This window comes from Cydia splendana, chromosome Z (genome assembly GCF_910591565.1).
Source record: "Cydia splendana chromosome Z, ilCydSple1.2, whole genome shotgun sequence".
NCBI classification, from domain to species: Eukaryota; Metazoa; Arthropoda; class Insecta; order Lepidoptera; family Tortricidae; genus Cydia; species Cydia splendana.
The window spans coordinates 18,252,306-18,265,886 of record NC_085987.1 but is presented as its reverse complement, the minus strand read 5'-3'; the positions used below and the strand labels follow the sequence as shown (position 1 = coordinate 18,265,886).

The 13,581-nt window shown below is 35.9% G+C and overlaps 2 protein-coding genes across 6 annotated transcripts in view; one reads left to right on the top strand and one right to left on the bottom strand.

Annotated features, from left to right (window-relative positions):
• Positions 1 to 1,524, top strand: part of LOC134804907 (HIG1 domain family member 1C-like) — a 61,876-nt gene extending 60,352 nt beyond the window's left edge. Inside the window, exons 1-3 of one of the 2 annotated variants that reach the window (XM_063778225.1) lie at positions 60 to 163; positions 272 to 369; positions 847 to 1,524. In XM_063778225.1, the coding sequence (XP_063634295.1) occupies positions 276 to 369; positions 847 to 1,040 (288 nt within the window). In that variant the 5' untranslated portion in view covers positions 60 to 163; positions 272 to 275 and the 3' untranslated portion in view covers positions 1,041 to 1,524. Of the gene's footprint in view, positions 1 to 59; positions 164 to 269; positions 370 to 846 lie in introns of those variants that run through there. The other variant, XM_063778226.1, reaches the window with a different exon arrangement.
• A 3,221-nt stretch (positions 1,525 to 4,745) lies between these two features.
• Positions 4,746 to 13,581, bottom strand: part of LOC134804701 (uncharacterized) — a 34,378-nt gene continuing 25,542 nt past the window's right edge. For all 4 annotated transcript variants that reach the window (XM_063777846.1, XM_063777847.1, XM_063777849.1 and 1 more), the window contains 3 exons: positions 9,298 to 9,383; positions 8,638 to 8,686; positions 4,746 to 8,546 (listed from right to left, as the gene is read on the bottom strand). In XM_063777846.1, the coding sequence (XP_063633916.1) occupies positions 4,877 to 8,546; positions 8,638 to 8,686; positions 9,298 to 9,383 (3,805 nt within the window). In that variant the 3' untranslated portion in view covers positions 4,746 to 4,876. The remainder of the gene's footprint in view (positions 8,547 to 8,637; positions 8,687 to 9,297; positions 9,384 to 13,581) is intronic.

Sequence of the window (13,581 nt, the reverse complement as noted above, 5' to 3'; positions counted from 1 at the left end):
CATTCCAGTGTCAGAAAATGACGTAACGTAGTTAACGTACTGTACTGACTGGTCAGACTGATGTAACCTTGACCATAGATAGATTTGTAGTGATGCAATGAAAAGATTTATTTAAATATTATATAAATTACCTGGTGACTGGCGTCCACAATTTAATAATTAGGTAAGTAAGTTTGTTTACATGCTGGATTTTTCTAGTCTGATGTCTTTTAATATAAAGTCGGTGCGGAAAGAGAAGATTTAATTTTAATTTATACCTTTTTATTTACAGAATCATGGCAAACTCACGGCCTGCTTTCAACTATAATGATGAATCTCAGTCGGATAAATTGGCCAGGAAGTCTAAGGATTCTCCTTTCATGATTATAGGTAAAGTTCTATGAAAACACTCATGTTCATATTATAAATAATACTCATGATTGTCTATAATATATGTGTTCAGTCCTCCCTAGGAACTTTGAATAATCAGATGACAATTATTCTGTCTTTCTAGTATGTAGAATGTAGGTATAAATAAGAGTAGACTTTGAAAAAACATTAATTCAAGCATTTTTGGTAAAATTATAAATGAGAGTAGAATTATGAAAACTAAAAAATATACACTACTACTACCTTTAATTTTATTAGACCCTATACCACTAGTACATACATATATAATGCACTCTGTGTATCTTAGATATAGAATAACTATAAATTGTTAAAGTCGATTAATATGTAATGAACATTCTAATTTTCGAGAAAAGTCTGGTGTCTTCATTTGTATATATTTCTAAAGTGGATGGTCAATCAATTTTTGTTTTTAATTGATTTTTCTTTCATTAACTGGTGTTTGTTTTATGTTGCCAGGTATCTTAGGACTGATTGGCGTTTGTGGCGTGGGGGCATATAAATTCAAAACACGAGGTAAAATGAGTACTAGTGTATTTCTCATGCAGTTGCGAGTAGCCGCCCAGGGGACTGTGGTATCTTGTCTGACCATAGGTGTGGCCTACACATTAGCCAAGCAACATCTATTTAAGGATACTAAAAAAGACGAGTAAATACAAACAAACATTGGTAAGCTTTCCTTGTTAGTATGGGCTGTGGAACTTGATGGCTATTCATAAAATCAGTTTTGAAAAGTTAATGCTAGGGATATAATTATTTTGCATCCACTTTTTATAAGACAGCATAATCACTGATTATTAATCAGCTTCAAGATCTATGTTACAAAGAATGGCATCTAAGGTTCAGTTGTTCAAATTAGTTGTTTTTATAGTTTGTACCTAACCCTGTAGTCTGCTATGCTATGCTATCTTTAAATTAGTGCACCTGTTACTCAAGTGATGTTGTAGATCTGAATGAAAAAATACTGGAATAATTAGCTAGTAATTAAGCCATCACTGTTTATGTTATATTGTACTTATGTATGTGCCATAATTATTAACTGTGTATAAAATGTCATTTGAAACCATGTTTGAAACTTTGATGAAAAGGGTATTTGACTATACTACACAAATCATTTGTTTTTTCCTAGATAATGTTCAAGCCATATTTAGCTGGTTTGTTAGTGCACGACACCTTGCACTTTTGAGACTATGCGCTGAAACTTGGCACAGTTGATTCTTAGCTGGTCTTGAGCAGATACAGACCCGGAGCCGTCGAGAGCCACCTCTCATTTAGTGGGGGGGAGGGGGGTAAGTTCGACGCTGCCGCGCTTCACTCGCAGCAACGAAAATAATATTTTGCATTGAGATCACTCTGACCCACGCTTAATATTATTTTTTATCTCCCATTTATCAACAGATTTGTATAATAAACTATATATTTTCTTAAACGTAATAAGTGTAGCCTTACGACTGTATTTTTTGTTTTCAGATTCTTACTACACTTTAAAAAAAATTGGTGATTGTAAAAAAATCATAAATATATTTTTTTAGTCTTTTCTCCTTTATTCTTTTTTTTTTGTTAGAAAGTGCATTGTTTTTGTTCTAAAAATAGATTCCTCATCCTCAATTTATCCGAAAATGATATATTACATGCCCTAATAGCTATAGTTTTAGAGAAATGCTGCTGCAAGTGAAGCGCGGCAGCGTCGAACTTACCCCCTCCCCCCCACTAAATGAGAGGTGGCTCTCGACGGCTCCCGGTCTGTATCTGCTCAAGACCAGCTAAGAATCAACTGGGTCAAGTTTCAGCGCATAGTCTTAAAGTGCAAGGTCCCCATACAACGGTGTGCACTAACAAACCCGCTATTTCTAGAATGTTATTCTATGATGATCATCATTCTCATCACATATTTGAAAATAGTAATAACCTTTAGAAAATGGGAACCAACTGAATACATTTGACCAGGATTTTCAATAGTTGTGACTATACACGGTGTAACATGAGAAAACCAAATAATTTTAACAGCATATTCCTGATCATATTTAGAGACAAAAATGTCCTATAAACTTTTTGAAATTCGCCTAGTTTCAGAGTTACCAATAAAACAAAAACAAGTTTTTATTGTTACATAGTGCAAAACGCCTTTTTTATGGCGATATTGCTACTATTGCTACTATGGGACGTAGGCTAAATATCCTTATTGATGGATGTCAAAAAGTGACAAGTAACACTTTGCAAAAACTAGGTTTTACGAAAAAAAAAAAAGTATAAATCCATTTTAAGTGACAAGTTTACCAATAACATTTACTTTTTATGTACAAGTACATTCAATAAATTGAAAAAAAGTAAAAAAAAATTATGGCGAAATTGACCTAAACATTATTTTTTCTTCTTCTTTTGACCTCAGAAATGCGTGCTAAAATCTCTCGCATTCCTCTTGAGCACCTTGTATACAAAAACTAAAATGGCAGGTAGTTTAGAGTGTGATAGTGTGTATTGATATTATGAAGTTTTCTTGATCTGTAACTAAGGCAAGCTCCCGGTACCGATTTCCTGGTTCTTTCATATAAAATCAGTACTGGGAACATACCGCGTAGCTGATATTATTTGACCAGATTACCTTGTAGGAAGGAAGATTCTTTTCCATGACCAGGTCAGATCATTAGTCATTACCCACACAGGCTAAGAGATGACTGAATCCCATATCTTTTTTATTAGTTCCAGCAACATTACAAACATTTATGAACTTCGTTTTATGCTAAATATTGTTATGAAGAATATATGGGGTTCAGACTTTCTGTAGTCTGTGTAATACTGCAATGTACCCACGTGTTTTCAATATAGTAAACTTAAATACCTAACATAAACAATGTTGTTATTGTGTAGAATGTAGATTAACTGTGATGATCTAGATTAAAGTTACTTAATTAATTAGTGATCTGTTTTTCGATTAAGAATTGCAATTTAATTTGAAAATGGGTCTATGTGATTAAATACTAGTCCTTTAGATATAAGCGAAATGTTAATCACTCTCATCTCTTCTATGAATAATGTGAATATTTAATTATTGGACCATAAATGTAAATCCATCTTTGTAAACATACCTACCTACATAGTGGGTTGTGGAATTAAAACGGAGCTAATGTAATGCTGCTAATTTTCTTGTAAGGGCACATCTATATGCACTTGCGGTTGCAACCGCGGTGGCGATGACGCAGCGCGAGACGTGCTGTATCTCAACTTCGTGTTTAGTACCTATGCAACATTCGCCTACACCTACAAAGCGGCGCGCCGCCGCGAAAACGACCGCGAGTGGTTTTGGCTCTTAAGGTTGAGTTCTAACGCCTCTTTTATCTTATTTATTTATCCTCTTAAGTAAAGACTCAATTGATCTAAAACGGGGCGGCGAGCGGGAAATTAAGGCCATCCGTATATCGTGCTCGACCAACTGTATGAACGGCCTTGTTTTGCCGCTCGCCGTCCCGCCGGTCGCGTGCGGCCAAGCCGTAGGCTACGCATAGACATAGTATTTTAGTATTTATTGAACAAGCCAGTGAAATCGCCTCCAAAAAACGTGCCGAGCGAAACGAAAGAAAGAAAGAAGTAGGTCCTCTGATTATGACGTCTGTAAAAATAAAACATTTTGAACCAGTAACGTTTTACATGTCACCCTTAATTTATAAACGAACAAATAAAGATTTGATGATTGAAACCAATTATGTATTATTTCACTGCCTTATTCACTTAGATAGGTACACCGTACACCTAACGCTAATCCGGTAAAAAGGTGTATTATCTGTACCCGCCCCCTGACCGGGGGGCGGGCACAAATGGGAATAATTCATTCCCATCTGTCCCCGGCGGGAACAGAATAGTTTCATTCCCATCTGTGGCCGGCAGGGATAAATGGGAATGAATCCTTCCCATCTGTGACGGCCTCGGTTTCTTCCTATCTTTTTAGGGTTCCGTAGGTAGTCAACTAGTAACCCTTATAGTTTCGCCATGTCCGTCTGTCTGTCTGTCCACGGCTTTGGTCGGTGGTCGTTAGAGCTATAAAGCTGCAATTTGGCATGGATATATAAGTCAATTATGCCGACGAAGTGGTAAAAAAAATATATGGTACCTCCTCTTCACAAAGTGGGGATGTAATTTTTTTTTTCGCTTCTATCCTATAGTGTGGGTTATCGTTGGATAGGTCTTTCAAAACGAATACGGCTTTCGAACAAGAATTTTTTGATAAAGTTAATATTTTCGGAAATAATCGTACCGAAAGAAAAAACAAACTACGAACTGTAACTAATTCGTTCATCGGTTGAGTGTGGTGGAACCAAATAGATTAGTGGGTGTTATGTAGGGTATAAGTTTATAAAAAATAAACATTTATTTTATCATATAAAATGCAAATATAATTGGCACGTAGATCGCAATATGTATAGAAAATTCAAGCATTTTTAAAATTTATGTAAAAAAAAATGTATAACATTGCCACGGGTGTAAACTTAATGATTTAGCAGGAATCGGTTTTGCTACAATCTGATAAGGTTTTACGCATTTTTAGACTGCAATTAGGAATAGTTAGCTCATCCTTGTCAGACACGGACTGGTGTCGCGCCGACGCCGAGGTGAGTTTGACAGAGGACAATTCGTCGGCGTTACTGAACAGCCCGTTAGACATATTGGAACTGGAGCTAGAATGATACGTCACTGATTTAAAAAGCTTGACGGGCGTGGATGTTCGCGCTCTGTTGTTATTGCCACTTGGTACACTTTCTCCAGAATTATCATCCAACATAGTTTTTGATGAATTTTTAAAGTCTTCTGGCAATTTTGTTTCGAACAAAGATACAAACTCCTGATTACTATCGTTCCTATTAGACTTGTCTGTAAAAGTTATTTTTTTAGCTAGTTCTTTAGTTAAAAATTCTTTAACTGTCATGTTATTGGCAAATGAAGTCTGTTGTTCTGCATTTTTTGATGTATCTAACCGACGCTTCAAGGCAGGCTTTTTTGAAATGTTAGATACGGACCAAATTGCATCAGCGCCTTGTTCATCTTGTATTGTTGAGTTTTTGAACTTGACCTGTGAAAAACTGGCACTGGACGTGTTTGAAGAGGAAGATAAAGCTAATCGCTCTTTAGTCCTTTTTAAAGTTGAGGAAGCCCAACCCATTCCGAGCTTTTTAAAGGCGTTCTCTAAATCAGGATTCGACGAAATGCTTAACGAGTCTGATGTCTCACCCACGTTTTCTTTATTTGCAGTGAATCTAGATTTAGTCTTATCTTTCCGGTCTTTTGACAAAGCCAAGACAGATAGTGTAGATTCGGAAGATAAGGTTGTAGAATTCATATTAGACGCAGTATCAAATCTAAAAGGCTCGGTGATGAGTTTTCTTTTAAGTAATTCAGCCACTACGTCTGGCAAACTGCTGTCTGAATGAAGAGAGCTAATGTCGTCATTTATACAGAGGTTATTAGACAAATTTTCGCGTTTCGTATGCGTACTAATCTCATAATGATCTCGAGCATATTCTTGAAGACTAACAAATGGCTTTAACATGATTTCATTAAACTGATTAAGATCCATCATCTGCAACTTGGAGTCTTCAGGCGAGTCGCAAATCACTTTGTTGTTTTCATTACTCGATTTATTAACAATGTTTAGAACCAATTCTGGGTGTGACTGGCGTTGCACCGTACCTTCTTCGTCCTTGTTTGGATCAGCATGACTGATAGTAGATTGGTTTGTGTTGATTGGTGAATCATGTTGTTTGAATTTTACGCTCAAAGGAGAATCAACTTCCATGACAGTGGAGAGTTCATGTGGCACAACATGATCCTGAGGGCGTTTTAAGTTCATCCGCAGCAACGCAGGGGGGGGCCTGTTCCGGCATTTCGTATTGTTAGTTCCACGACAATCTCCATTCGTAGAAACTGATGAAGCCGATTGGCTGATACACTCAGAATTACTGGTTTCATATAAATCTGAATTTTTGTCTTGTGGGAATTCAATACTACCAGTGTTTGATACACCGGATATTAAAGATTCATAGTCAGTGGAAACAATATTATATTGATTATTACTATTCTTCGCAATGTCATCCCTAATATTTAAAGGAATTTTTAAATTAACATTTTCAGCAGAAACCATTTTGTCTGACTTTTGATCTGAATCTGATGTCGAATCTGCTGTTGAAACTTGGCTGTAAGCTAAGGATTTATTTTTTCTAACCTCTTCCAATACCTTAGCTAAGTTTGACAATCGTTTAGTGCACTTTTCCGTAAGATCTGCTATCTTTTCCATATTTTCAAGTTTACCTTCTGCTAACTTTATAAAATTAATTTCGCCGTCAACTGTACAACTCGTTTGTGTTGAAATATTGATGGGTTTCGTTGGGATTTGTTCGTTACTATTGCTATTAGATGATGCTGCCTTCGGTTGTTCTGGAGAAAAAACATCTTCGTCATATTGATTTATTTGACGTTTATTTATCTCATTACTAGTTGTACGAGTATTTATATTATTTTTCTCACTTGATTTACTGTAGTTTTTAATATGATCCGCCGGAGGAGGACCAGAATCCTGTTCGCTCGTAGGAACATTAGACAAAACTTTTGTCTTCGTAGATGCCTCGCTCGTCTTTACGATAATATTCTTCGATATATTCAAAGACTTAATTTTGTGCACTATTTTATTTTTCGTATTTCTTGGTGGTTTTATATTATTTGCTTTTCTGTTTCTACTTTTGGTGGCGTTGTCTGACCGATTAAACATAGCATGTGTAGCATTATTATGAAGAAATACTCGCTGGCTCAGAACACTCCCAAGTTCTTCCCAATCTCGATTGCCCAGAACCAAGTGACGTCGTTGGCTATTATTATTAAAATTGGTAGGTACATTAATGATTGAACTAGCTGGAGTATTCACGGAGCTGCAATCCTGATTCATTATTTGAATGGCTTTAAGACCCTCCCGATTCAAAGAAAGAAGTTTATGAATATACTGTCTAATCATAGGACTAATATAAGATTTACTAGATAATTTGCTCGCATATTTGCTTGTTTTATTTCTTTTACTTTGCATGATAGCGTTTTTAGTGTTACACGTAGTTTTTTTAGTGGACTTTAGGTGATGTTTTATTTTACGGGTGTGGTGTTTGCAGCACAACTGAGAAGCGCCGCTCGTATTGCACTCAGAACATTTATTCCCCACGTAACTAAACGGTGGATATACATTTTTTTTACTGTACATATCGGCACAAAAATTGAATCGATCAATTTTCGGTTTTGTTAACAGTTTTTCGAATATTTTACAGCTAGAGTATCTTTTGCAATGATGTTCATGACGTATAACATTTCTTTTTTCTTGTTTTTCAATGTTTCCAGCAGCCCGGCGCGTTTTTCTACACGGCTTGTCACCTTGCTTAAAGAAATGAGGTAGCACCACTTCCGGAGGACTCATGTAAGCAGTAGATGTCGACGAGCTCATGTGTATATAAACCGGCCTCGGGTTGGACGGGCTAGGCGTAGTTTGGGTGCAGGTAGACATCGCTGGTCTCGCAACCGGCTCACTTTTTGCAAAAGATTCGAGGATCGGTGCATTGAAAGACGTGGAAACGCTTTTATCCTGCGTCGTCTTTATGGGTTGTACATCATCCCTAATAGCTTCACTCAGAGACTGTTTTCCGTTGTCTTCTGTCCCATTCACTCCGGAATCCTGTTCCGTGGCAGGTGGAGGTGGAGCAGTTGCTGGCAAATAATTAATATCATTACTCAATACTTTTTGCTGAACATCGTCTTTGCGTTCTAAAGATGGAGCTCCAAAGGATGAGGATATTTCTAATTTAGTAATAGTGGTGTTTTCATTCCTAGTGTCTGCTGTTATAAGCTCAATCGGCACATCTTGCATTTTCGCCACTTCTTTGGTCGTGTCGTTTTTCCTGAGTTGTATGATAACTTCGTAAGCATCGTTTTTAAGAATCCCTGTGGCTCCGATGTAAAAATTACCTTGTTGCTTTTGTTCATCATCTATGAGCTTAACAAAACCCGCGTCCCGCGCTGAGGCGGCGGCGGCGGCTGCAGTGCCGGCAGCGGGCGCCGCAGGGCCGCTCTGCGACGATTCTACCGTCGGCTGACTCTTCGGACTATGCCCTTTGCATTTAGCGGAGGAGCACTTTTTTCTGAAATAGAAATTACCGAAATATATACGATTATTTTTGATCTACATTACAAAATTCAATAAGTGGAAGTGAAATAAATTAATTTCAATACCTCGACTGGCGAAGACTGTCCCCTGCGTCACTTCTGCGGGAACATGGAACTGCGGAACCAACACAAATAGAATTAATATAAAACGGGAAAGAGTATTAAGTAACAGATGAAGTTGAAATTAATCCATAATGAGTTAATGACGCACTATTCAACTATGTATTCTATTATAAATGTATACAGGTGTTAAATGGCCTAGTTTGATTTGTCCCCATCAGTTAGTCACCATTTGGTAATGATTGGAAAAAAATCCAATGTGTACGAGCACCCCTGGGGACAACAGGGACGCAGCCTAGGACCACTGGAACGAAATAATTCGTACTAAGGGCGTCCGCTAGCTGGCGCGGCTGCACGGAGCGGGTGAGCGCGTTAACGAAAAATAGTATTAGCAACGCTAACCTGGTGCAGACGCTTGGGACGGATTTTACTTAATACAATGGCACCCGCGTGCGTGCGTATGATTTTTGTAATATAGATAGTTACAATAATAAACACACAGGGACTCCCTTCCCTTTTGGATTCAATATTATATAATATAATTAAGGTCAGTATGTTTATGACCATAAAAATTAAATGAATAAGTATTTATAAATTAATTATTATGTAGTTTTATTCTCTGTTGTACTTACAATCTATTTTTTCTTACGATCTAAAGTAATTTACCTTTTTTATGTTTGTCGTATTTGTTGTCACTACTGCTGGATTGGTTATTATCCAGCCCCGAGTAGTACATTGACTCTAGGTTGTCCCTGTAACAGATTACACTAGTAAATGTGGTTCCTCTTTAGTGGTTTGATATTTAGTAATTAAATAAAACTATTTTTCGTCGCTGTATCTAATGTTGCCGAATGATATTTTTTATTGATATTTTTTTTAATTCTATCAATTACAAGTTCAAGAGTACCTAACAGATAAACGATATAAGTGCCATCTTACTATTTTGTGAGCCTTAAGGGGCCCACTGATTAACAGTCCGCCGGACGGTATCGGCCTGTCAGTTGTTCGGAACTGTCAAAATTTTGTTCTAACTGACAGGCCGATACCGTCCGGCGGACTGTTAATCAGTGGGCCCCTTTAACCTTTCATAAGTGTGGTGGTGAGTGTTTAGATGAGCTACCCAAAATTTTTGTTCCCCAATATTTTGTGGTCCGTTCGCGTTTTTCCCCATTCTGCTTTTTAACCAGTCGTTTATTTTTACCAACTGTCAAGACACTTATGGTAGGGGAGCCCAAGAGGGGATTTTTGTGTTTACTCGAGCGCGTAAGATTAAGATATGAGTGATATCTTGCTACCCCGTGTAGTCTACCTTTACCCCTTTTAGCCATCTATGTTGAGCCCTTGGTTGGTGGGGGGTTCAACAAATTGTTAAGCAGATTGTGGATTTGGTCATATTACTCCAAATTAACGCTATAATTGCGCTAGGGTAAGACCTCCAGTGAATGAACACTTAAGGAATTATCCAAGTTTGAAAAATCATTTCTCAGCATTCATTAATAATTTCAATAATTATCTGCAATTTAATGAATCCTCATTTAATAAATAAGAAAGTAATTTCTGCGATTTTTTATTACTTTCATAGTTTTTGAGTTATAGCAGAATTTATCAAAAAGTACCCAAAAACCTAATGAATGAACATAAAAACTAGTGAATGAACACCGCAAAATCCAGTGAATGAACATAATTTAGATATTTTTAATCAGCTTTAAAAAAACATTTTTAACACTATAAACGTTTCCAGCTCTATTTTAGTAGGTATAGCGAAAGCGTTCATATATTTTTATCCCCTCCATATTGATTTCAAATAGATTAGAATGTAATAAAATGATGGTTATTCACCAGAACCTATTACATATTATTAAGAAAAAGAGAATCAATCTTTAAAACAAGAAACAATCAGCATATTCTGATGAAAAAAGTTAGGATTAGCAAATAATGCTTAAAATAATAAACTTGTCATTGCATTGTTCGTGGTTACATTGTTCAAACATAGAATTAGTAGAAATCTTATAAATGAACACCCCAAATGTTGTATTGTTCATACATAGGCATGAAAAATCCAGTAAATGGACTATAGAAATTTTGTTTGTTCCAATACTGGCTGAAAGAATCAGAATCATTTTCTATGCAGGATCACAAAAAACAAGCTCAATACCAATTCGTTTACACATAAATTTAGAAAATTATATCTAGACGACACCAGTAAATGAACACACCGTTCATTTACTGGTTTCAGAACATTTGATAAGCCAGTATTGGAACTATAAAAAATAAAGACTTAATCACATAATACGTCGACAAAGTGTACATTTGTAGAAGGTTTAACTCTTAATCTAAGCAAATAACCAAACTTTGTACAGGTAAACATTAAATAAGCACTTCATATGTTGCTCCAAACGTACACTGTTCTTATCTGGGATATAATTTTTGCATACAAAACTTCAAAACCAGAAATACATAAACTTTAAACGCCAGTCACGTTCAAACTGGTCGAAAATAAATTTAGCAGGGGTTGAAATTGCATAGGAAATAGAGTTGTTAATAAGAAAAAAAATACGACAAGTGGTAGAAATTGCTATATTTCTTATTTTAGACAAAAAACGTGATTTTGTTCATTCACTGGGGGGTGTTCATTCACTGGAGGGTTTACCCTATTACTAAATCTGATAATTATTTGCACGCATTTCCTTAATCTGACGGTTACAATGTAAAAATTTAGGCGTCAAACTTGTGTTCGTCAGATTAAGTAAATGCCTACAAATAAGTGTTATATTAAGTTATAGAAAAAAAGTAGCATACTGCTTAACGATTTTTTAACCCTCCACCAACCTCCCGAAATTTAAAAAAAATTGTAGACGCTTTCCGGCTCGCTGGAAAAAAAACTTTATATTTTTTTTTTGCTTCTTATCATCTAATATTTCGATTCCAATAAGTCTGTACGACGCTCGAGTAAACAAACATTTAGCATCGTCGGCTCCCCAACTATTACATTGGATACCCATGGTATCTCCAAAAGAAAAATCAATTTTTCTTTGTACCGCCGTATTCATCGTCACAGATACTACCCCCACCATTTTCGACCTTGTCATCTCAAATATTTGTGTTCAGGACATCATACTGAATGCATTGATACCAAATATACCCATATCCATGATGACTTGAGGGAAAATCTGTTTCTAGAAGACTTTTAGACAAAATAACGACTGACTATTAAATGTATCCTAGTTCGTTGTATGTATCAGTTCTCAGTACCTTCAATGTTTTCATGCTTAGTAAGTGCAAAAAAACAAATTCAACGTTTTTTAGTGTAGTAAAAGTGATGGATTCTAATAATTCAGGTAAGCATCTTTAAATCTAGTATAAATATGTATAAGATATTTAACATAAGTTGGAGTTCGAACGTAACACCTTTTATGAAGGAATTTTTTGTAGATTATAATATTCAAAAGCTATTTTGACATATTTCTAAGTCCGTTCAAGCTATTATTTTTTCTTTAATATAGTAGCAAAAATTTTATTTAAGCCTCAGAGTTTTTCAAGATGTGAAGGCAAATCATTTAATTAGCCTAGCGGTCATTTAACCTTTTGGACGCCAATGACCGATATATCCGCACCGTAGGTCCAACGCCAAAGACGGATTAATCCACGGAAGAAAGAATGAGCGCGCCGCGCTCTGACGGGAAACGGCATGTGCCTGGATTAGTATGGGAACCTATGTCGCCAAAACGCTGTCACAAAAACTGGCCATATTTTCTTATTTCGAAAGGGATTATGAGCCCTCGCCCATCACAATAATTTGAACATTACTGTAAAGAAAATTATGTCGATATTGCACTACGATTTCTATTTTTGTAAAAATACACAAATCATTGACAAATTGTCATTTATGCTCTATCCCTTTTACACTTGCATGGCTTTTCCAAGAGTGAATGCGATAGGATAAAATATTCGACTAAGAGACACATACGATAAGGATGTGCATGATTCGGTGTGATATCGATAAACGCTTATTAATGATTAGTGTACACGTAAACTACTTAGTTTTTTATACATATGTATTACTATATTTTCTGGCGACGATTAGGTACCTACTTACTTTTTAATTAAAAATATTCGTATTGAAAGTAATCAAGCCACCAACCACATATAACTGTAAGCGAGTATATAATAAAAACTGTTACTCCTTAGCACATCCCACAGCAATTATTGCTTTGTAATGGCGCGAAATAATAACGTGCTAGCCAATTAGTGCTATCCCGTTGTGTACTTTCAGTTTTTTTTAATTAAATCAAATTTCTTATCCGCCCACGGCGATGCGTGTGTGTGCGTGCGTAAAAATTACGCAAGTAAGTGTAATTATTAATATGTAAGTGTAGTTAATAAGTGTTCACAATACTTATTAACTAGCACGTTATTATGTTAAGGCATAACAAAGCAATAATGTTGTGTCATCCATCAATATGAATCTCCGATAGAGTCTGGCTAGCCAAAAATTGTTGACAGATATTTCGTTGTTGTATCACCAAGTCAGTTGTCAATTTATGTCATCCATTCAAATTGTTTGCGGTTTATAAGGGGTTTATTTTAAATAATATTAATAATGTCTATGCTGAGTGAGGTTCGCAAACTATTATTTAAGCTCGTAAATAATTACGACAATGTGCGAAGTCGACATGTAGCGTTGTATAACGAAAAACTGCAATGTTTACAATTCCTAAACAAATGTAAACAAATTAGGAGGTTGGTGCTCTATAAATATTTTGATACTTAGCATTTAGCATATTTGGCATAGTACTTATGTATTTTTTTGGTGATGGATTAATATTACGGTATTATCGAGCGTCTTATTTACAGTACATTTCATTTTTCGCATTGTTACAATGGTTTATGGTGAGAAAGTGTTAACATACCTATGTGTTTATCGTTGATTGTACTTTACTTAGTGGTAGA